Raw genomic sequence first — 23150 nt, forward strand, 5'->3', positions numbered from 1 at the left:
GTTTGTCATCACGATTTCGTTGACCATTATGGAATGTTTATTTCACAAATGTGTATAGACATGCTCCCGTTGTCGTTCATTTCCACTTGTTTAAGACAAGCCATTGATCGTGTATGTACTGCCTTGTTCTACATTTGCACGATATCTGCCATAGTTTTGGAAACAACAAAAATCCGCCATGGATTTGGGATGGCATGACGTCACATTTGCCATAGATTAGGAATCTGCCATAGATTTGGAACCCACCATAGATTTGAGTCCTACATATATTTTTTACGTTTGGAGGACGTGTTTTTCAACAGACTGTCGGAATTCAAATGGGAACCAATTGTGCCCGTCTTCTTGACAACTTGTTTCTTTATTCTCACGAGGCTGACTTCATATAGGAACTTTTAGGAAGAAAGATAAGAAGTTAGCAATTTCCTTTAACTTTACCTTCCGCTATATAGTAGATGATATTCTCTCGTTGAATAATACAAAGTTTGGTGACTATGTTGGGCGAATATATCCCATCGAACTAGAGACGAATGATGCTACAGATACAGTTAAGGCTGCCTCATATCTTGACTTACATCTAGAAATTGACAATGAGGGTCGGTTGAAAACAAAACTTTACGACAAAAGAGATGATTTCAGCTAATTGTTATCTTTCCATCTATGTAGCAACATTCCAGCAGCGCCTGCATACGGAGTATGTATCTCCCAATTGATACGATATTTCCAGGCTTGTATTTCCTATCATGATTTCCTTGATAAAAGATTGCTACTCACAAGGAAGTTATTAAACCAAGTGTTTCAAATGGTGAAGTTGAAATCATCCCTTCGTAAATTTTACGGACGCCATCACGAGTTTGTTGACCGTTATGGAATAATCATTTCACAGATGATGTCGGATGTGTTCCTTATGTCGTTACTACAATACCCTTCCCTTTACACGAATGTGACCTACCGAATTAGACTATTGACCAAATTTGTAATAACATAAGCAACACGACGGGTGCTACATGTGGAGCAGGATCTGCATACCCTTCCGGAGTACCCGAGATCACCCCAGTTTTTGGTAGGGTTCGTGTTGCTTAGTCTACGTTGTGTCTTCTGGTCTATTATTTGTCTGTTTGTCTTTTTATTTTTAGCCATTGCGTTGTCAGTTTATTTTCAATCTATATGAGTTTGACTATCCCTCTGGTATCTTTCGAACCTCTTTTAAGTGCACCCCGCACTAAAACCATGATGGACTGTTTTTATATCCTATGATACTGAATTAATATATGAACGAGGGTATGCATTTGAAAGCCCTGCTAAGGATTTTTTTCCCTCAGCACTTAACGAAGCTTATGCATTTAGGTCTAACGCAATAGGAAAACAGTTTATGAAAAATAAAATGCATAAAAGAAACATGATATACAAATGCTGTATAAAACTGACGGAAACCGAGTATTCCTATTGATACAACAAATGTATATGAAGTTATATAATCCAATATATACATTATTAATAAGGTTTCTTTGCAAAAGAAGAATCGTACAATTACCATCTTATTAAAAATAGATCTGTGATTTTGCTATGCCCATAAATGATAGATCTGAAATTTCACTTTAATCGGATGGGGACAATAAGTATAATATTGATCATAATATTTGTGTGTTATATTGCGGTTCCATGGGACTATGCTGTGTTTCTAATACAATATACTAAATTATAGCCTTAATTATTAAGTGGACATAATTTTCTTCCAACGTTTGTAAAAGCGACAAACCAAGAAAACATGTAAATGCGTCATTCCGGTTCTTTTCATGACAACTTAATGCATTATGAGTTGACCATCTTCGGGAAGCCCAATCCTTCACACGTTAAAAGGTGAAAATTGATTTTCCAAACACCCAAAGGACAAACATTAAAAAAAGAAGAAATTTTATTCATAAACAACCGCAAAGATGGACAAACAGGTGTGAGGCAGCTAAATAACGGAAGATAGCTTCTATACATTGTAAGTATATTGTTACGATCAATTATTTAATGTAATTTAAAATAGATCACATTTTGAAAGAGCCGTTTTACTATCAGACATTTATAACTAAAATGTTAGTTTTGTTGTATTCTGTTAAATTCGAAATTATATTTATTTCGACTACATTTGATAATGAAAAGTTGTTTGGTATAAATTATATTATCAAGATTTCCCTTTAAAAATCAAAATTCAAATCGTATAAATTTATTTAACTTTAATGTTGCTTATATCTTATTTGACACATTTTTACTGCCATTGTAATTTGACCAGATGTTTTTTAAATAATTATTTTCAATATTGAAATGAAGAAGAAAACATGATGTAATATACATATATTGATAAGGCCAAACAAAATGATATGTGTGTTTCTTATAACATCTTTGAAAACATAGGGTAGGTAGGTTGGGATTTTTTTATTCCAGATTTTTTTTTACATCGAGTCTATGGGAGGGAAATTAATAGTACTTTTAAAGAAATGACAACTAAACTTTGGGGTAGGCAAATTTGAGCTCAAAAAATAGGAAGGGTAGGGTAATAAGAAACACACATCTTTTTCTTATTTGGCCTAATATAGAAGCTTCCCACTCACTTCGGTATTTTTCCAGGATATTGTTAGAAATGCATTTATCCAGACGGACCTTATTCAAGTACATCCTGTTTGCGTTTGCTTTTTACGAAGCACAGTAAGTTTTTATATGCTTAATTTGATATTGGATTGATATAGGAAGATGTGGTATGAGTGCCAATGAGACAAATCTCCATCCAAATAACAATTTATAAAAAGTAAACCATTATAGGTCAATGTACGGCCTTCAACACGGAGCCTTGGCTCACACCGAACAACAAGCTATAAAGGGCCCCAAAATTACTAGTGTAAAACCATTCAAACGGGAAAACCAAAGGTCTAATCTATATAAAATAAAAAAAACGAAAAACGAGAAACGAGAAACACGTATAAATTACATAAACATTCGACAACTACTGTACATCAGATTCCTGACTTAGGACAGGTGCAAACATTTGCAGCGGGATTAAACGTTTTAATGGATCCAAACCTTTTCCCTGTTTCTGAAACAATAGCATAACATTACAACATAAAAAAAACACATATTCAAATATCCATTGGCAGGCTTAACTCAATCAAAAAACGTACATTAATCTGTTCGTTTGATTGTTGTTTGCTCAACGTCCAGTGGCAAATATTACATACATGTTCTGGGCGAATACATGATTAAAAAGGTTTTAAACTTTTGTAGGAATTCAGAGGCGGCTTTATGGAATAGGAGAAAGTAAAAACATTGGCCAAAATATATGTCATTTAAAGTGTTACATGTAATTGAGACCTATATATACTTTTGTCCGAATTTTACCCTACATATAACAATATTGCAAAATGCCAAAGTAATGACTGAATTCTTGTCTTTTTTCTTGTGCTTGTACATTGATTTTGTATTTGCATTGTAATACATGTATAGATCAAATTTATTAATTCAGTACATGGATGTTCACTAGTGCATGTCAATATGTCTTTTAATTGTTTTCAGCCATATCAAGTTATATTTTATAGTGTGTCCGGCTTTTTATGTTGTGATGTTACATCATTTTTTCAGATAAGGGTGAAGGTTGGTACATATTAAAATATTTAAACCCGCTGCATTTGTTTGCACCTGTCCTTGTTCAGTAGTTGTCGTTTATTGATGTGGTTCATAAGTATTTCTCGTTTCTCGTTTTTTATATAGATTAGACCGTTAATCGTGTTCCCGTTTGTCACTAGTCATTTTAGGGACCCTTTATAGCTTGCTGTTCGGTTTCAGCCACGACTCCGTGTTGATCACCGTACTTTGACTGATAATAGTTTATTTTTACAAAATTATGACTTTGATGGAGAGTTGTCTCATTGACACTCGTACCACATCTTCGTATATCTACATTTGACAATAATTCCTGTTGACGAGAGATGACGTACGTAGAACATCTTCTGATGTCAACAGAAACTATTTTTTTGTGCTTATAAGGTGTTTGCAAATGTGAACTGTTAATTTTTATACAGGCATGACACCAGAAAAGAAAAATAATAGCCCAAAATATATGTGTTAAACTAACCGGTGTTTAACTTTCACTATTCCACGTACGTCATCCCTCGTCAGACGCCAACATATTTGTGAGCTTATAAGGTGTTCAAATTGTGGGCTGTTAAATGTTAATGTGTGAATAAAAACTTTGCCCCCAAATACATGTACATCTTCCTACGTCAGAAGCCAACATAAAGATTTGTGTTTATAATATGTTAACGAGTATGAACCGTTAATTGAATTTGCACTATATGATTATAAAACAGTTTTAAGTTCATTATATCATTGTAATCTATCTGGTTTATGCGGGCACCCTGACTGAAGTCGAACTGATCTCATATATCGGTTAGATATAATATCTATTTAATTTATTAATGGTGTATGCATGTACTTCGGTTTGTGTGACCTATTTCCAACAAAAGTCCTAAGTTGTATAAAATAATAGTTCTTAAAATAATTCTCTTTTTAAATGAATTGAATCAAATATAAGAACTTTGTATTGTTATTAAATCCTATGTTGCACACTTTAAATATAATTTGTAAATGGATATCTACAATTAATTACTCCTTTTCAGCAATCTTCCTTAGGACCGACAATCATATATAAAATGTACTAAAACATGCATATTTGATAGGCTAGCATCATGCACAATGAATACGCGAAGCCACACCAACTGTTTCACTTGCATATGCGATGATAATCAGTTCCAATGTTATTTTGGCGACGATCAAGATTTGTTTGCCACTCGGTATGATTCAACCTGCAGTGGAGTAACTTAGCTGCTTAGCTTTATTGTAATACAGGTTTTATGGGCAACAAACACACACTATTTTGTTATAAAAAAATAGTTTCAAAAGGTTGCAGAAATAGAAACCGTTCACTTTGATAAGACGTTTCTAAGTTGAAAAACTTGTGTCTGATCCATTTGTGATTTTGAACAATAAAATATGTGTAAAAAACTCTGATATTGGCCGCTGTATTTCCGACTAGATTTTATACAGCAGTTCGTTATACATGTTCTGTACAAGTATTAGGAATGATCTTAACCATAACTTCGATATGTATTTTTTTTGGTGGGGATGACCTTAGAATCAATCATGAATGTCTGAATAATCACAGGTAACATATCTATACAGCCGTGTTTTGTTATTTCCTTATTCTAATGCCAATTATTTATTGACAGAATGCTTAATTTCTAGAAATAACATAAATGTCAACATGTTTTCCTTTCAAATTCTCCTTTAAAGTCTGACATTTCTCACTTACGATTTGACTTTTCTCAATTCCAAGTTGACATTTAGCAGTTCCTGAAATGTTCCGACTATGACAAAAGTATCGTTAGTTGATTTCTTTGCTTCCTGGTTAGTTTTGACATATCTGGTATATTTTCCTGTTTATAATATTTATATTGTTATGCCATTTTAGCTCACCTGGCCCGAAGGACCAAGTGAGCTTTTCTCATCACTTTGCATCCGTCGTCTGTCGTCGTCGTCCGTCGTCTTTTGCTTTTACAAAAATCTTCTCCTCTGAAACTACTGGGCCAAATTAAACTAAACTTGGCCACAATCATCATTGGGGTATCTAGTTTAAAAAATGTGTGGCGTTACCAGGACAACCAACCAAGATGGCCGCCATGGCTAAAAATAGAACATAGGGGTAAAATGTAGTTTTTGGCTTATAACTCTGAAACCAAAGCATTTAGAGCAAATCTTACAGGGTTGAAATTGTTTATCAAGTAAAGATCTATCTGCCCTGAAACTTTCAAATGAATAGGACAACCGGTTGTTGGGTTGCTGCCCGAAATAAGTAATTTGAAGGAAATTTTGCAGATTTTGGTTATTATCTTGAATATAATAATAGACAGAGATAAACTGTAAACAGCAATAATGTTCAGCAAAATAAGATCTACAAATAAGTCAACATGACCAAAATTGTCAATTGACCCCTTAAGGAGTTATTGCCCTTTATAGTCAATTGTTAACAATTTTCATAATTTTTTGTTAATTTTTGTTAATTTTTAGGAAATATTTTCCTCTGTAATTACTGGGCCAAGTTCATTATAGATAGAGATAATTGTAGCACAAGAATTTTCAGTAAAGAAAGACCTACAAACACATTACCATCACCAAAACACCATTTTGTCATGAATTTAGCTGTGTCCAATATTAATATGCACATAGACCAAGGTGAGCGACACAGGCTCTTGAGAGCTTCTACTTAATGTATATGGCTCTGATCTGGTTGTAGATTAACATCTTAGAAATAGTTAAATTCATATTTATGATTTGTGTCAACATAATTGTAACAATTATAAAAATCATTGTGATAGATTGCTTTGCTCTTCATGGGCCCTTTAATTGAAATAAAAATATCTTATCTTATCTTATCTTATTCATTCCTGATTAAAGTTGTTTTACATCAATCATAAATTCCGAGTTGTACTCAAGAATATAGCCGAGCTGTTAAATCTCTCTCCGGCTGAAACCAAATACTTGGAAATTATTTATAATAGTAGTTGCCACTTCTCTACAAAGTACCAAACAATTAAGAATGTCGGTCTTGTTATGTTATTTTACCTCTCAAAGTTGGATCTGAGCATCATCGTGTAATAAAATAAATATATCTTATAATATTATTTTTTTTAGATATTTCCTTCTATGTTTTAATTATGCGTTGCCTTTTTTTTTTACATAAACTCCATATATATATATATGTACGTAAAATTTTTAATTGCAGGGCAAATGCAAAGTCAAAGAATACGATCAATGGCAAGTTGATTACCAGAAGTGCCTTAGCAAACATTGATGGTATTGGAATTCAGGCTTCCAATTTTCATGAATTATACAAGTCTTTCGTATATGATGAAATGTTTTCAAATGGTATCAAGTTAAGGATGATGCGATATCTTATTTCTGAGCAACTTAAGAGTTTAAAATTAGTTGGAAATTCAAAAAGCAAAGGGATCAAAATAACAATGACTGATGAAAAAGGCAACACGCCCAACTCACAGAATTTGACAGCTACAGAAAGACTAGAATCTGGAGAAACTACACATAAAATTGTTTCTGCGGATGTGATAACTATGGTAAATGCTGCAACTCAACAATCGGAAGATATTTATCATATACAGTCAAACGACAAACGTCCACCTTCGTCTAAGCATGGTAGATACAAGCGGTCTTTAAGGAGTTTGTTTTCGTTCAGGAGTGGATTGTTTGGCACAGGAAGACGGGTTTCATTCAGAAAAGATCTTTTCGGAGTATCATGGCCTGTAATGTATAAGATGTCTCCCCGCCGTCGTAAATATGTGCCATCAGTTTCCACTTTAACGTCATTTCAAGACTCGTATGGTATTCTAGATCCACTCGCAAGCAATCTGATTGGTTAAGAAGAGTATACCTACATCGAAACTTGAGTTTTAACTCTTTTGAATTAATAAATAGGACAAAGATCATTAAGTTGGTAGACTTATTGTTTTAATTTGATCCGTTTCTTATTATATGTTTTCTTTCTTCTTTCTATGCCTTAGGCCCTTATGAATTTGTTCGTAACATCTCTCGGAAATCGTAAATCAAATGTTTTCAAAACTATAGTAAAGGATCATGTAGCCCTTTGTCATTAATTGTTATTAAGTTAAAGTTTGCAGACTTTGGTTTTAAAGTTGAAAACGAATTAATTTGAGGAGGTCTTCTAAAGAAGCCTATTAGGAAATGTTCATTTGCACAATTACAATGTAATCATGTAGTTACTCCTGAATCAATTGGACTTAATTGCATTTCATTTGGTTTAACTTGGTAGCATACAGTCATGTGAACAAAACTTCCCAATTTTGAACTTTCCATTTATATTATGTATACCAACATTCCGGCAGCGCCTGCATATGGAGTATATGTAATTAGAATCTCCCAGTTTATATCTATATTCTAAGGCTTGCGTTTCCTTTATCATGATCATTAGATGGTTGCTGCTCACAATGAAGATGGCAAACGAAAAGATCCAAAGTGGTGAAGTTGAAATCATCCCTTCGTAAATTTTACGTACGCCATCACGATTTAGTTGACAGTTATTAAATTTCTGTATCATAGATGAAAATGGAGATATTACAGCTACCGTAAGGTTCCACAATATCGTCATTTTACTGAATTAGACTTATTACCAGGTTTGTACTAACATAGGCAACACGATGGGTGCCACATGTGGAATAGGATTTCTACTCACACCTTCGGAGGACATGAGATCACCGCCAATTTCTGTTGGAGTTAATGTTGTTCAGTGTCTAGTTTTATATATTTGGTTTTGTATACCATTGTTTGTCTTATGGTCGTTTTCTCACTTGATTGAGGGGGGGCGAGGGGTTTAGCTGTTATGCTGTTATGGGGCATTTTAATTCTTTGTTATCTGTTATTCTGAAAATATATTTGCTGTTAGCTGTTATTGTCTCATTCTTTGTTAGCTGTTATTGTCTCATTCTTTGTTAGCTGTTATTGGGTTTTTTAGTTATTTTGTTATCTGTTATTGTGATAATGTATTTGCTGTTAGCTGTTATTGAAAATTGGGATGTTAACATTTTTGGGACAGCCAAAATTCGGTAGAAATTGAAGATCATTGAACATTGGAGTCTACCACTAACTAATATGTTGGTCCCGTATTCGGAGAAGGATTCCATTAACATATACCCATCACAAAAGTGAGGTCCAGGACAATTCCATTATATCTTATGATTATCCTTCGTAAAAGCTTTTATATTATATGGTACATAGAATCAGCTCTTTTCAAAGCAGAACCAAATACATTGTACAATGAAAGTTCCCACCATGTACAGGGTTCCGAAGCTACACGTAACTCATTACAATTAAAGATTTATTTCAACTTCAAGCCATAGTTCACCTATTAAACTATATATATGTATTCTACTTACTAGTAGACTTGGTATACAATCAAAACCTGATAACAATTTGTTCAAATAAGGCCTTTGAAAATAGTGGAATAAATTACTTTTGGAGTGTCAAAATTGGTCCTACTTAATAAATTGCATGCTTATACTAGTAATTGGTGCTTTTGATTTTTCTACCCTATATACAACTTTGCCTCATAGTCTTATTCAGAAAAATTCACACACCTCATTAAATGGGCATTTAAAAAAAGTCAGAATGCGAATATATATATTCAAACTCTTTTAGGTCATTTTTTAATTGCAACAAACACAAGAACTATGTCAATTGGACCTACTTTGATACCATAACTGCCCTTGAATTTTTACTAGATATAATTTTTGTCTCTTTGACATATTCCTCATTTCCAATCTCAATTTTATTACACATTATTTAAATTACAAACATGTGTGAGTTTCGATATTTGTACAAAAATAAATGCTGAAAAAAGTATTCCATAACAAATAAACAGCTACGCCATGAGTGCATTATACGCCCGTCACCTTTTGGAAATATTCGATAACTTCTCAATGTCATATCAGATATTTATAAAAATCAGTCAATATATATCATGTATATAAACAATACATCAAAGTTTCATGAGAACTGCAGAGAACATTTTTGAGTTATTGTCCGAAAACTGGAAAATACCATCTTTTTTAATGAATAAACCCCTTAACTGAATAACATTAAATCGGAAATAAAAAAAAAATCGAAAAGGCATGTTCATAGAAAATGGAATTCATTACAAAGGATTATACCCGTAATAAGAAATACTGGATTTGTCAAGGACCCGACTTATTTTAATATTTCATTTACTGTTATCTGTTTTTGTCCATTTTAATTCTTTGTTATCTGTTATAAGCCAAATCAATTTGCTGTTTTGCTGTTATTGGGACCCCCTTGCCCCCCTCTTGATTCAAGGAAAAGTATTTGACCTAATTTGAATTTCATTTGTCTGTCGTCCGTCTTAAAATAGCGACTATGTCACATCTACATCTACATCTACATAATACTTCTTAACTTCAATATGTCACTCATTGACTAATTATAGAAACAAACAAAGCGTACACGAATGAAATGACATGTGAAGTATACTTAAATAAGACAGCAACCCAATGACGCCAACAACAAAAACAAAAATATATAGAACAACATACAGTCTACATAATATCACGTACGATGATTGTACAACAATAGCAGTATACACATTTAATCATTAAAGTCTATAACACCAAAGACAAATATTTGATGGATATTTCTTAAACTTGTTAATCGTTTATAAAATTGCTTTTATTAATTTCAAATTCCTGAAGGTAAAATCACACTTCCACATTATAATAGCGGACTACATTTGTGATAAAATTTTGTTATATATAAATTTTCAGTATTGAAAATATAAGGTTCGTTGAAAGCTGCGATGTCCAGTGGCGGATCCAGAAATTTTCATAAGTGGGGACCCACTGACTGACCTAAGAGGGGACCCGCTCCAGTCACGCTTCAGTGATTCCTTATATAAGCAACCAATTTTTTTCTCAAAAAGGGGGGCCGGGCACCCTGCCCTCCCCCTAAATCCGCCTCTGATGTCACTGCAAAAGTAAAATAACAAAAATACCAAACTCCAATGAAAATGATCTTACTAAATGGTAAAATCAAAAGCTCAAACACATTGATCAAATGGAAAACAACTGCCATATGTCTGACTTTGTATGCAGGCATTTCCGGACTTTTAGTATACAAAAAGGTGGATATTACACCTGTTGTTTTGGTTACTTAAAAAAACGCATACATCGACAAAAATTGATAATGTAAATTCAGTAATCTTGAAGCCAACTGAAGATCAACATTAAGAAAAGGAAAATAAACAATAGGAATGAAAAAAATCGTCCTGTTTATCGTAAACTTTATGATTACTCACGAGCCATTTTAATATTAAAGGGGCATTAGCTATGAGATAAAACGCAGTATTGCATTTTGATTATGATTTTTTTTTATCAACTATTAATGAAAGTGATATAGTGAAATAACAATTCGCGTTTAGTAGCCGATTTGGTCAATTTTGTCAAAATAAGATAAAAAAAAAAAAAAAAAAACCCCAACAAATGTCCATAGTACACGGATGCCCCACTCGCACTATCATTTTCTGTGTTCAGTGGACCGTGAAGTTATGCTCTAATTTGGCATTAAGATTAGAAAGATCATATCATAGGGTACATGTGTAATAAGTTTCAAGTTGATTGGACTTCAACTTCACCAAAAACTTTAACCTGAAGTGGGACAGACGGACCGTCGAACATGTGTATCAACCCCTGGCCTTAGCTGGATATAGGTTACACATGTATTGAGCTATTAAAAGGAAAATAATGTCAAATGTAAAGTGAAATCAGGATGAACCATTTGGGTGACTTATATTCGATCAACAAAAAAATTTGCATAATGGTAAAACGATGATAAACATACCTTTTAAGATACAATGTGATATCAAACACATCTAGAAAAATCTAATTGCACAAGGACGCTTTATATCAGTTAATGTTTAAATGTATGTTTATATTTGGTTATATGACCGTCGGCGGTCTTCTGAGGTTATCTCGATATGGTTATATTAGATTACTCGGAACAGGCACATATAAACATTGAATCAGCATTGGCGGGGTTAAGCATGTTATCTGATTTCTAATATATTCTACGTTTCTATGGGAAATAAATGCATGGGCAAAAAAAACGAGATTTTTCTTTTATAAGGATCAATTTCTTTTCAGAATGAAATGTTTTTATGAATAAACATGTTCATGCTTTGCCGACTGGTACTAGCATAGAATATTTTACAAAATATTCTATTAAAGGATCTCGAAAACCACTTGAACGACTAATTGGTTCTGAACTTACAGTTAAAAATATACATTTGAAATCCTCTTTAGATTACAGTTGAAGACCCCATCCGACATCAATCTCGTCTTTCGCCAATACTAAATTAAACATGTTAAAAGAAGAAAAATGGGGTGGGGGGGGGGGTCGGGGGGGGGGAGTGAAAAATTTATGATGTACCCATTTCTTTCCAGCTTTTTTTGAAAAGGACTATACATGTAATTGCCAACAAAGTTTTGGTTGGATAATAAGGCAGCGAATTTTCATCTTTAAGGCGTCCATTTTTTCCCCTCTGGAAACCCATTTCTAGTTTTCAACTTTATTGCTGTAATAAAGCAAAACACCGCCATATGTGTTATTTCAAATCTCACTAGATATTTCTATGTGCTTCATTTTATGGTAGAAACTGTCTTATTGATATATGTCATTTTTGTGCATAATTTTCACGGTACCTTGTGGAAGTTTTAGATTTGTTAAATAGATGCTATTTCGTTTGGCAAAACAACATTTTTAAAGTTAAAACGGTATTTAAATTAATTACTATTCCCCACCGACTTCATAAAAGCGGAAAGAAATAATTGGCTTCTGATTTCTTATATATGACATGTATATATGACCTAAAATCCTGTATTTAACCATGAAAATTAACAGTTAAGAAATATTTGGGACGATATATAATTGTTGGCATAGTTTTGACCAGTCATCTCTATTTGTATATTAAAGGCACAAAGTCTGCATGAGATGAGACAAATTGAACCTCACGTTATTTTCCAGCTGGAAATATCTGATTAAGGACATTCACATTGCAAACATGTGCTGCTCTATCAAACCAATCATCGGTCTTCAGAAAATGTCTACTCCTGGATGAATTTGACGGTCCGAGTTGTCTTCCTAGACGGTCTATTATGACTTAATAGTCGGTCCAATTTGAAGCGGTACGACTTGTCTCGGGGACGAGTTAGTCCACATTGGAAGAACTGTCACTTTAGAAAGCTTCTTTGTTTAAAACGTTTTGATGACAAACAAAACCGGAAGTGGTCCTTTTACCAGTTCTGACAGCCGGTGTCGCAACACTTCTGTTTATAACAGAAAATAATCTACCAACATCAGCCAAAATGATTATTTACAGGTGTAAAATATCAGGTAAATTAATAAATTATACACTTTTTGATATTTTTTGCCATTTTGATTAGCTGAATTTTACGATCAAAGTAGAAAACAGAATCTTTTATATGAGTGTATTAGTCAGCTGGTTTGTAAAGCTATTTCAAACACTCCCTTTACTATCCCAGTTTGGATCTGGCTGAAAAAACTGGTGACTTTCATTCAATGATTTGTTGTAAAGCTAATGTAGATAACAACACAGAAATCACTGTAGAGATCGACTGTAAACAATGGTCAACTAGACTGTTACAATTCTACTTTGAACAAATTATTATAACCGAACGGCGAAAGGAATCTGTGACGTACCCATCCATATTCATAAGTGGGAAATACAGATACAGATTATAAGTCCGAGATTACTCTGACGTCCAACGGCTGTTTTGCCAGACAAGCTGGGGCCGTGGGACGTCAGAGCTCGTCCCATATCAAAAAGTGGATATTTGCCCACCCAAAATAGATGCGCTGCTTCGTCGCTTCTATTTCTGATTGAGGGCCTTGAAATTATATAAATTGGGCATCAATCTGTTCATTTTTCATTTATCTCTTCATTTATGTAAGTTTCACCTACCTGCCCACCTTTATTTTTCCATATTTAAACAGTTTTCACAGAGACCCATCGATTTCTGCATTTTGACTTTCACTTTCAAATGGACGTCAAGTTACGAGAGAGTTCGTGGCCTCGAGACTCAAATATGCAAATATTTATATTTTTTCACCTCCTTTGTAGGAGATCAATGTTTAACATTTAGAAGCCAACCACGATTTTTCACCTCCTTTACAGGAGATCGGTATTAAGCATTTAGTTCCGACCACGATAACAATCGGAAGCTCTCGGACATTTAGATAACTTGCATCGTAAATGAACGAGGTGTTACAATATGGTCATTTGCACTGTTTTCTCATGGTCACGTGATAATCTTTGAAAATGAAAGTCAAAATGCAGAAATCGCTAATCTCAGCTTTAAAATTGAAAGTGAAAATTGTTGCTTGCAAGGTAAATTGGTCTCAAACTGTCATATTTTTTTTAGAAATAAAATGATCTTTGAACATCAATCGTGAATCCGTGCGGGAAATATGTGACAATCAACACGGGTACGGAATCGTCGCAGCTTAATTCTGTATAATGTCACCAGTAAATACTTTGAATGGTCTTAACTTTAACGAAGTTTCGTTGATATATACTTGCCAAAGATAGGTTTTAACAATAATGCACACGGAAGCGTAAATAAATGTCAAACTACAGAAAATGGTCAGCTGTTCATTAAAATATTTTTGTTTTAAAAAGTTGTATACCAAATATCTTAACCATATTCGATTTTATTAATTCTGAATGAACATGCTCTCTGCAAATAACAAAGGGGTGAATTCTAAGCAAAAGGCAGATGATGAAAGTAGAAGTATTTTTTCAGACCAATGACTTCTAATGAACAGGGAAATACACCTCCGATCCGTCTACACTCAGCTGTCAGTATACGCGGATATTATTGCTTCCCCTAATCCCAACCAAGCTAAAGTTTTAGCAAGTGATAAAAGCAAGCACCATGTTCTTGGTTTCAGTGACAAGTGGCTGACTGAGTTTTCATGGCTTAGAAATGTTAAAGGGGGTATCAGCAAAAGTTATTGTGAGAGGGGGTTTTGAACCCCTAAAGAGGATAAAGACAAAGTTGAGGAACAGACTGTCCAACAAAATAGCATTATCTTGAAACAATATCCCTAGGAGTAGGGAGTACAGAGATGAATATTTTTATTTTGACATCTTTAATGGACTGAATATAAATAACTTTTGTGTTTAAATCAATTTATTTCATATATTCTTGTAATTCATTAATACTTTGCATTATTAAACACACAACACAAAAGATTATAACTCATATTGCATGTCATGATTTATGACTGATTGATTGATTCAGATCACAAAAGTTCACTATAAAAAAGAGTTACACGCCCTTGAATTTTGCGCCTTAGAAAATTCCTGGGGAGAACACTGGTTAAAGATGTTTAGTGTGAAAATATGATTTAAAATTTGTTTCTTCAAAATTACTTGAGAAAATATATTATTGTATTACTTTTTTTCAGGAGATGAATTGTTCAGTGATGCTTTTGAACCAATGATTGTGAAAGAAGACTTCTTCTATGAAATTGAGGGAAAGGTAATTATTATTTACATTATCATCCTTCTCTTCATCTATATCACCCTGCTCAATTGCTTTGTTATTCTAGTACCAAGGCTTTGAGGTGTGATGTTATTCTTGTACCAAGGCTTTTTATGTGTAAGCAACCAATATAAGTGAATTACAATGTCTGCAGAAGAGTTTTCAACAACGTCATTATGTGTGAGATGTCCAGCATAAAACAATCGAAATGAGGGAGGAAATACCAGCAAAAGAACTAAACAGGTTATCTTGTTTTCTATGAATAGAATTCACAATCTTCAGGCTTTCATTCATGTTTGAAGAGATAATATTTATTAATCTGTTTGCTTAAAATGTATGGTAGAAATTAAAAATATAATCTAACATGTTACGATGTATTTGACAAACTACAATATACTTTTATCTTTTGTAGAATATTTCTATCAGCAATAAAATTGATGAATCTGCAATTGGAGCCAACGCTTCAGCAGAGGAGGCAGCAGAAGGCCAAGAAGACTTAGTAGAAACCAAAATTAATGTAATTTACAGTCACAAACTTCAAGAAACCAGTTTTGACAAGAAAGGTTTCCAGACATTTATCAAAGAATATATTAAAGTGTATGTCAAATTTTGTCATGCAGGTTCAACAAATCTCCATACGACCACTTCTGTTTATAATTTATGATTCCTAAAACATTTTAATTTCTAGGCAGTTTTTTTCATTGCATCATTTCAGTATCGAAAGATTTTCTATTTACACTATTTAATGTCCTTGAATATGAATTAAAATTCAGGATTCTATAAGTGCACTTTTCACCAGCCCAGTAGTCTGCACTTCTGTGTTGATATGGAGTATCATTGATAAACTTTCCAGGTCCTTGCTGTAGAACTTCTTTTTTTTTGTATTTGGGGAAACCAACATTCAGAATCCATAAGGCCTACAAATGTCTGATCAATTCACAGATTTCTGTAGAAAGTATAAAGAAAGTAGCTGAAATTGATCATTCAAATAGTTGAAAGATATATAATGCACACATGATTATTGAACACTTTCTAATTTGTCTTTTATATTGTAAAATTATATATATTGATCACATGTTTGTACCATTTGTATATGTAAAGATAAATTGTGCATGCATTTTAGAGACAGAAAATTAAATGGCTATACAGTTATAATACAATCAAATGCTGCATTTGATCATCAAGATTTCTAAACTTAAGTTTTTAATGATTGAATCCTTCAAAAAATATATTTTTGATATTTCAGATTATTAGCTAAAATTGAAGAAGAAAAAGGCAAAGAAGCTGCAGATGAATTCAAAAAGCGAGCAGCCACAGGTGTAAAAAAAGTTTTAGAAAACTTCAAAAATTGGCAATTTTTCCAAGGTATATTTACATGTAGTAATATATATTAAAGGCCAAATAAAAGTATATGTGTGGTCCTAGTTGCCCTCCAACCCTAGAACTTTTGTTCTTCATTTCTATTTCATAGGATCAATTTTTGAGGATTGTGAATTTAATTTTATATAATGAAATTCAGATTTTTGTCATCTGATTTTCCGAACTTAGCCACTATCATTATTAGGGTATTTAGTTAGAAAAATGGGTGGTGTGACCCAATCAACCAATCAAGATGGCTGCCATGGTCAGTGTTCTCCCCAGGATTTTTGGATAGCGCTGTGGTAAGCGCGTAATTTTCGACGATTCTCAGTAACTTTATCGCGGCACGCAGTTTGTTTGTAATTTATTTGTTATGTGTTTTTATTATATCATGCTGTTGATTTTTCCTCTTGTTATGATGTCCTTGTCATGCTCATGGAAGTTACAGTGTACCCATTAATGAGGCTTTGTTTGTTAACGACGTGTTATTGTCTGGATATATAGAAGAAGAGGTTTTTTTTCTCCATGGCCTTGTAATTTCATATATTAAATCCTCATACTATCTATGTATACAACTGAAGATGGATCTACACCAGACTGCCTGTGCCAAGATTTCTTAGCACCATCAGGTAATGTTGCAGAACATGTAGGACTAACAATAAAGTCATTATCAGTTTCTGTTTGGTTTTGTAACCAACTGTAGCAGTGTACTGTCAACCTTACGACGTTTGACAGGAATTTACATTTCTCATTTTTATGACCCAAACGTTTTATAATATTTAAATGGCTTCATCCAAGCTGGACATCGAGAAAGTAAATTTCTCAAGTCGTATCAGCTTGGGGTTTGTTTTTCTAATCATATCCTCTCAAAATTGTTATCAAATGGTAGAATTTCTGACAAAAAAATTATAAGTTCAAATAGGAAATAACTAAAACCTAACAGACTTGCTCATTTTCGGGGTTTGTATGGATAGTAAACCCGGCAAATAATTTGGAACAAACCCCTGTGTTTGATCGTTTTTAAAATCATCGTTTGTTCAAAGTTCGTAAAACAAGTTTGTGAGTGACGTCGGCAAATGCGACCAATTCATTTCATCTCATTTCATTCATATATGCCTCTATATTTTCTTTAAATTATAAAAATAGATGTCAATGTTGAAATCTTTGTTTATTTTGATCTGTCAAAAACGCCATTTTGTAAAATTTATTAGACTGGTACCGCGGAGTTACTTTAACACAACGGAAATAATTCATTCGAAAATTGTAAACCAGTCGATCACGTGATCCGAAGTGAAAAATAAGCGGGAAATTTGAAAATTTTGAAAAATACGAAAAAAAATATAGCGACGCGGTTGCGTTGGATAGCGACGCGGTCAGTGCAATAGGACAGCGGGGAATTGCAATAGCGCTGAAAAGCGCTGTGCTAAAACGGCCTGGGGAGAACACTGATGGTTAAAAATAGAACACGGGGGTAAAATGTCATGGATTTTTCTAGCATTCCATAGGTTTCGGACCCATTCCCAACGGCAAAAACCCTACATTTTTCCCAATTTTGGGAGTAAAATTCCCAAATGATCACAAAATTCATTTTCATCTTTATTATTCATGACAGAGATGTTTATTTTATTAAACTGCTAGCTTTATGCCAAAAATCGCCAACAAGTAATGTAAATCCAAGTTGAAACATATTGAATGACAAACAACATTGACAAACAATGGCTGCCATAAATAAACAGGAAGTGTGGGCAAATACAAAAACCAGATCAAATCCGGGAACGGACAAGTATATAACTCCGGGTTTGTCAATAAAATACAGTAAATAAAAAATGAAAAGAACCAAACATGTGACAGCTATCATAGCAACACTAAAATTGAAAACCAAAAGATATATAAAAAAGAAAATAGAAACAGGATATATTTTATACAGAACTCAAAATATTTTAGTTCACAAATTTTCATGTCAAAAAAAAAAAAATGTAACAATCCTTTAAGAAGTTAGAACTCATTATTTTGATACTCAAATAAACTTTAATAACATGTTGTTATATTTAAAAACAAAGACGGTGTAGGTAGTCCTTACTTTATTTTCACCAACAAAACAAAATTTAATGAACAAAACACATTAAAACTAACATCTGGTATATTGGTTGTTTTTCTCAATTTCATTGAAAAGCGCATTAAAAAATTCCCAAAACTGGCCAGGGTCCCTTTTCCCAAAATACTCGGATAAACCCCTGAATGTAGATTTTGGCTTATAACTCTGAAACCAAAGCATTTAGAGCAAATCTGATGGGGTTAAATTGTTTATCAAGTCAATATCTATCTGCCCTGAAATTTTCAGATGAATTGGACAACTGGTTGTTGGGTTGCTGCCCCCAAATTGATAATTTTTAAAGAAATTTTGATGCTTTTTGATATTATCTTGAATACTGTTATAGATAGAGGTAAACAGCAATAATGTTCAACATGACCAAAATGGTCAGTTGACCTCTTAAGGAGTTATTGCCCTTTATAGTCAATTTTTAACAATTTTTATTAATTTGGTAAATTTTTGTAAATTTTTACAAAATATTTTCCTCTATCTAAAGGGCCAAGTTTATTATAGATAGAGAAAATTATAAGTAGCAAGATTGTTCAGTCAAGTAAGATCTACAAACATCATCATCACCAAAACACAATTTTGTCATGAATCCATCTGTGTCCTTTGTTTAATATGCACATAGACCAAGGTGAGCGACACAGGCTCTTTAGATCCTCTAGTTTGGCCTTGGGTTATTTATAGTATTTTACTCTTCCAATTAAAGCAAACTGTAATGCATATTTAAGGAGTTTGATGTGATGTCCACTTTCACTGAACTAGTACACATTAGTGTTTAGTGTCCAGCTGGAGTCTGCCTCTGGGTGCTTGATTTTCTTGCCTTGTTGAAAACCCATTTGTGGCCTTGGGCTGTTTTCTGCTCTTTGTTCGTTTTGTTGTCTTTTTGACACATTCTCCATTTCCATTCTCAATTCGTCGTGTGAATATTAAAATGTTTTATGTCCCCTTTTTCTAAAACTGAGAAAATGGCATTTAAAGTTAGACAGTCTGATATCCAGTCATATAAAACAAGAGCTATGCAAAAAGTATGCGTAATACTAGTTCCAACACATCTGATTAAATTGTCCTTTTCAGAAATCTGATCAAGTATATATTATTTCGGCAATTTCATATTTCAAGTTTGGAGATAGTACATTTTAATCTTGTGATAAGTAAAGTTGAAAGAATTAAAATGGTATTGGACATAAAACATTATAATATTATTACTGGGCAATATATATGCCATTAAAATTGAATAAAATCGGCAGTAGAAACAAAGGCCATACACAATCTTGTTGGTTAAAATAGTGTCTTATGTTTTCTTTGAACTATATAGCTATGCCTGCAAGGCAAACTGGACGTATAGTTCTTCTGTCTATGCGTCTGTCCTTGCAAGGTTAAGGTACACGTTGAATTTGTCTTTCTTAATAGAATTTCAATGTTAAAAAACCAGGTTAAGTTTCAGGTTTAAGTTTTTGATATAAGAGTTATGATATCATCAAGCAGCTTTGTACATAGATAGCTTATGATGTGGACTGTTTGATGCAAAGTTGATGCTTGGGTCGTAATAAGTCAAGACTTATTAACTTTGTCTTTTGTAATAAAAAGTCAATGCTAAAGACCCAAAGTTAGGGTAAGGCCAGATCAAGTTAATTGATAGATTCTCATCCACCTAAATTGAAAATATTGGGTTGAGTTGGACTCTTATATTTTATTTTTACATATTTTTATTACAGATTCCAAAGAACTTTGTAAAAATACATAAAAAACTAATTGGTTGGAACGGATGGGGATAAGAATGTAAAAATTAATTTGATATGATCTTAAGGTTAAGTCTGTAATGGAGTCTGTGTCTGAACAAACTGTTAGTCATTTTAAATACAGATCATTGGCGGGCATGTAGTGTCATTGGACATTCTTTTTCTAAAAGGACAGTAATAAAATGACACATAATAATTAGACAATGACTTTATGAATATAAAACTAAAGAATTACAAAAATGGCACCTTTACTCCTTATAGGATGCTGATTTATAAACAAATCATAATTAGCACATCATCATAACAGTTGGACATTAAGTTCATGACATGATATGAAAGGGATCTGTATATGTTTCAGCTAAACAAAATGTATATTTTTTGCTATTATTCATTAAAAAGCTGTCACTTGGACCATTTGAAAATTTCTGTATTTTGTCAATAATATCAACAACATGTAAAGACTATATTTATGTATGAAAGTGCCATAAAGTCCTATTAAATTATAATGCCCTCATTTCATACTATCTCCATTGGTAAACTTTTGTCATGTGACCCAGAATCCGTCAATTTCATTGGTTTGTACTTAGATCACTGTAATTCTGAATACAACATTGTATTTGGAGATATATCATTTTAATACTACTGTTTTAGGCAAATTTGAAGATAATTAAGCCTGGTTAAATATATAGGGAGATAAAACATTGCAGCACGAAACTATTGACACCCATAACTCATTTCCACTGTAAAATGGACTTATAACATTATAATATTCACACGACGAATTATATAATGGCAAAATGTCTTATTCAATATTGCAAGCAGTTTAAATTTAAGCAATATAATCGAAAGATTTTAATAAAAAAAAAAGACCCTTCAGAAGTATTTGATTGATTGGTTGTATGTAATTTGTTTTAGGGAAAATCCACAAGAAGTGCGTTTCTGCAACAAAATTTCCGTTAAAATATGAAACCATGGTTTACTTTTCGACTACCAGAATAGTGGTATACTACATTAAATTCGAATTTTGATTAAACTTCTTCATTATACTTGTTCAGGTTGTTCGTTGTTGTATTAATAAATTGAAATAATTTTTTAGGAGAAAACATGGCTGATGGAGGCATGATAGTATTAATGGATTACAGGGAAGACGGAGTAACACCTTATTTCTGGTTTGTTAAAGATGGAATTATTGCAGAAAAATATGTAAGTAAATCTCCAAAATTTTTTAAAATGGTTTTATGATTTCAGTTATTTTAAGAATGTTGAAATGAAAGTAAAATGGTACGTCTACCATCAGTTGTAGCCAAGGTCATCAGTAAAAATATAGACAAAAATATAGATACCAATCACACAAGGATTTATCATTTACCTACTGTTTACCTACCAACCCTTAGTTTTAGGAAAATCTTGTTACCAACATATCAGTTGCATCTGCTAACCTGTTAACGTTACAAAGTATAATTAGAATCAAAATACACAACAGAATTGACCATAGACCATGTTAATCACCATTTCTGATGAATTGCAAATGGTGGACATCAGTTTGGAGATATATGTTTAATACGGAAACTAAATTCTGAAAACACAATGCTAGTCAGATTGTAATCATAAATTATTATAAAAATTCAGCTTAACATTTTACTGAGAAAACAATGAAGAAGAAAAAAACCCAATTAATATTGATGATATATTCAAATGTGTTCCAAGGAAAAATGAATATTCAGTAAAAGTCCCTCTGATTAAAAATCTCAGAAGAGTTTGTCTGAAAAATCTGCAATTTTGTACCTTTAATGCTGATTATATTTTCAAAGTGGAGTAAAGAAAATTTTCTCTCTATTTCAGTGAACCTCAAAACTAAGAACTGTAGTTGATATCGGCGAACTGGTGCTATGGATGCTGAACATCTCTCCTGACAATGATAGAACAGCAGCAAATAGCACGTCTTATTTAACATTTTCATTGTGAAAATCTATACATCCTATATCATTATGCAATCAACATGCTCTGCTTCAAAGGACCGTCATATTTAAAATTTTTAACCCAACTATACTATGTATAATTACGGGTACTGTGTATAATTGTGGCATTGATTACAGCTGGTTTAGACCTGGCATTCTAAATATTTCTTGACATTGTTATGACGACGATGATTACATTACCTATTCTATGTCAAATAAAACATGCTATTTATTATATTCATCTGTGTTGCTTGTAAATTACTGTATATAACATCTGCTTTCTGGAAATGCATGTATATTGGGTTTCTCTAGGCTCAGGATGCTATGAGTTTTGTAAAAATGATGCAGAACTTTTTTTAAGGAAAAAAATCAATAAAATGGAAAATACAAAACATGGCCATATCCTGCCTACTGTGTAATTCTAGTTGTGTTCATCCACCATCCACCATTAGAGATGATGAGAAGGTAGCTAGGGTAGAGGATTATATGTTACCTGTCCATATGGGTATATGATTTGCATGTTAAAATCCTTGTTGCTGCCTCAGCTCTGCTCACCTAGTCGATGGTGTCACATTTCTATGGACCTTCTATGGACCTGTCGTTGTGGAGGGGGCATTAAAGTTTTACCCATGGCCATCCTTTATCCCAAAATTGATATCTGCTGTAACTCATTTTACCCTTAACCAAATGTTTTGAAATTTAAAACACAATGCTTGCACAGATTATAGACTCTTTCTTCTTTTTGTTTTCTCCTTACAACATTTATTCAATCTAGAATTTGTCTTGTCTTGATCACTTA

The 23150-nt window shown here is 33.0% G+C and overlaps 1 protein-coding gene and 2 long non-coding RNA genes across 3 annotated transcripts in view; 2 read left to right on the top strand and 1 right to left on the bottom strand.

The window, feature by feature from the left end:
* LOC139516643 (uncharacterized) overlaps positions 1-23150 on the bottom strand; it is a 681292-nt gene that overhangs the window by 631208 nt on the left and 26934 nt on the right. The window lies entirely within an intron of this gene.
* LOC139514868 (uncharacterized) lies at positions 1343-7542 on the top strand. Its single transcript, XR_011662734.1, has 3 exons — positions 1343-1987; positions 2614-2691; positions 6818-7542. It is a non-coding gene; the product is annotated as an uncharacterized lncRNA (long non-coding RNA).
* LOC139516638 (translationally-controlled tumor protein homolog) lies at positions 12870-22588 on the top strand. Its single transcript, XM_071306847.1, has 6 exons — positions 12870-13023; positions 15121-15194; positions 15610-15794; positions 16444-16562; positions 21490-21596; positions 22236-22588. Exons 1-6 carry the CDS (start codon positions 12996-12998, stop codon positions 22236-22238), a joined length of 516 nt encoding a protein of 171 aa, XP_071162948.1. The 5' UTR covers positions 12870-12995; the 3' UTR covers positions 22239-22588.

This window comes from Mytilus edulis, chromosome 3 (assembly GCF_963676685.1).
Source record: "Mytilus edulis chromosome 3, xbMytEdul2.2, whole genome shotgun sequence".
NCBI classification, from domain to species: domain Eukaryota; kingdom Metazoa; phylum Mollusca; class Bivalvia; order Mytilida; family Mytilidae; genus Mytilus; species Mytilus edulis.

Coding starts and splice junctions, on each gene's coding strand:
- LOC139516638 (XM_071306847.1), top strand. CDS start 12,996: ATGATTATTTACAGGTGTAAAATATCAG. Junction 15,195..15,609: donor TCTATGAAATTGAGGGAAAG/GTAATTATTATT, acceptor TATCTTTTGTAG/AATATTTCTATCAGCAATAA. Junction 15,795..16,443: donor ATCAAAGAATATATTAAAGT/GTATGTCAAATT, acceptor TTGATATTTCAG/ATTATTAGCTAAAATTGAAG.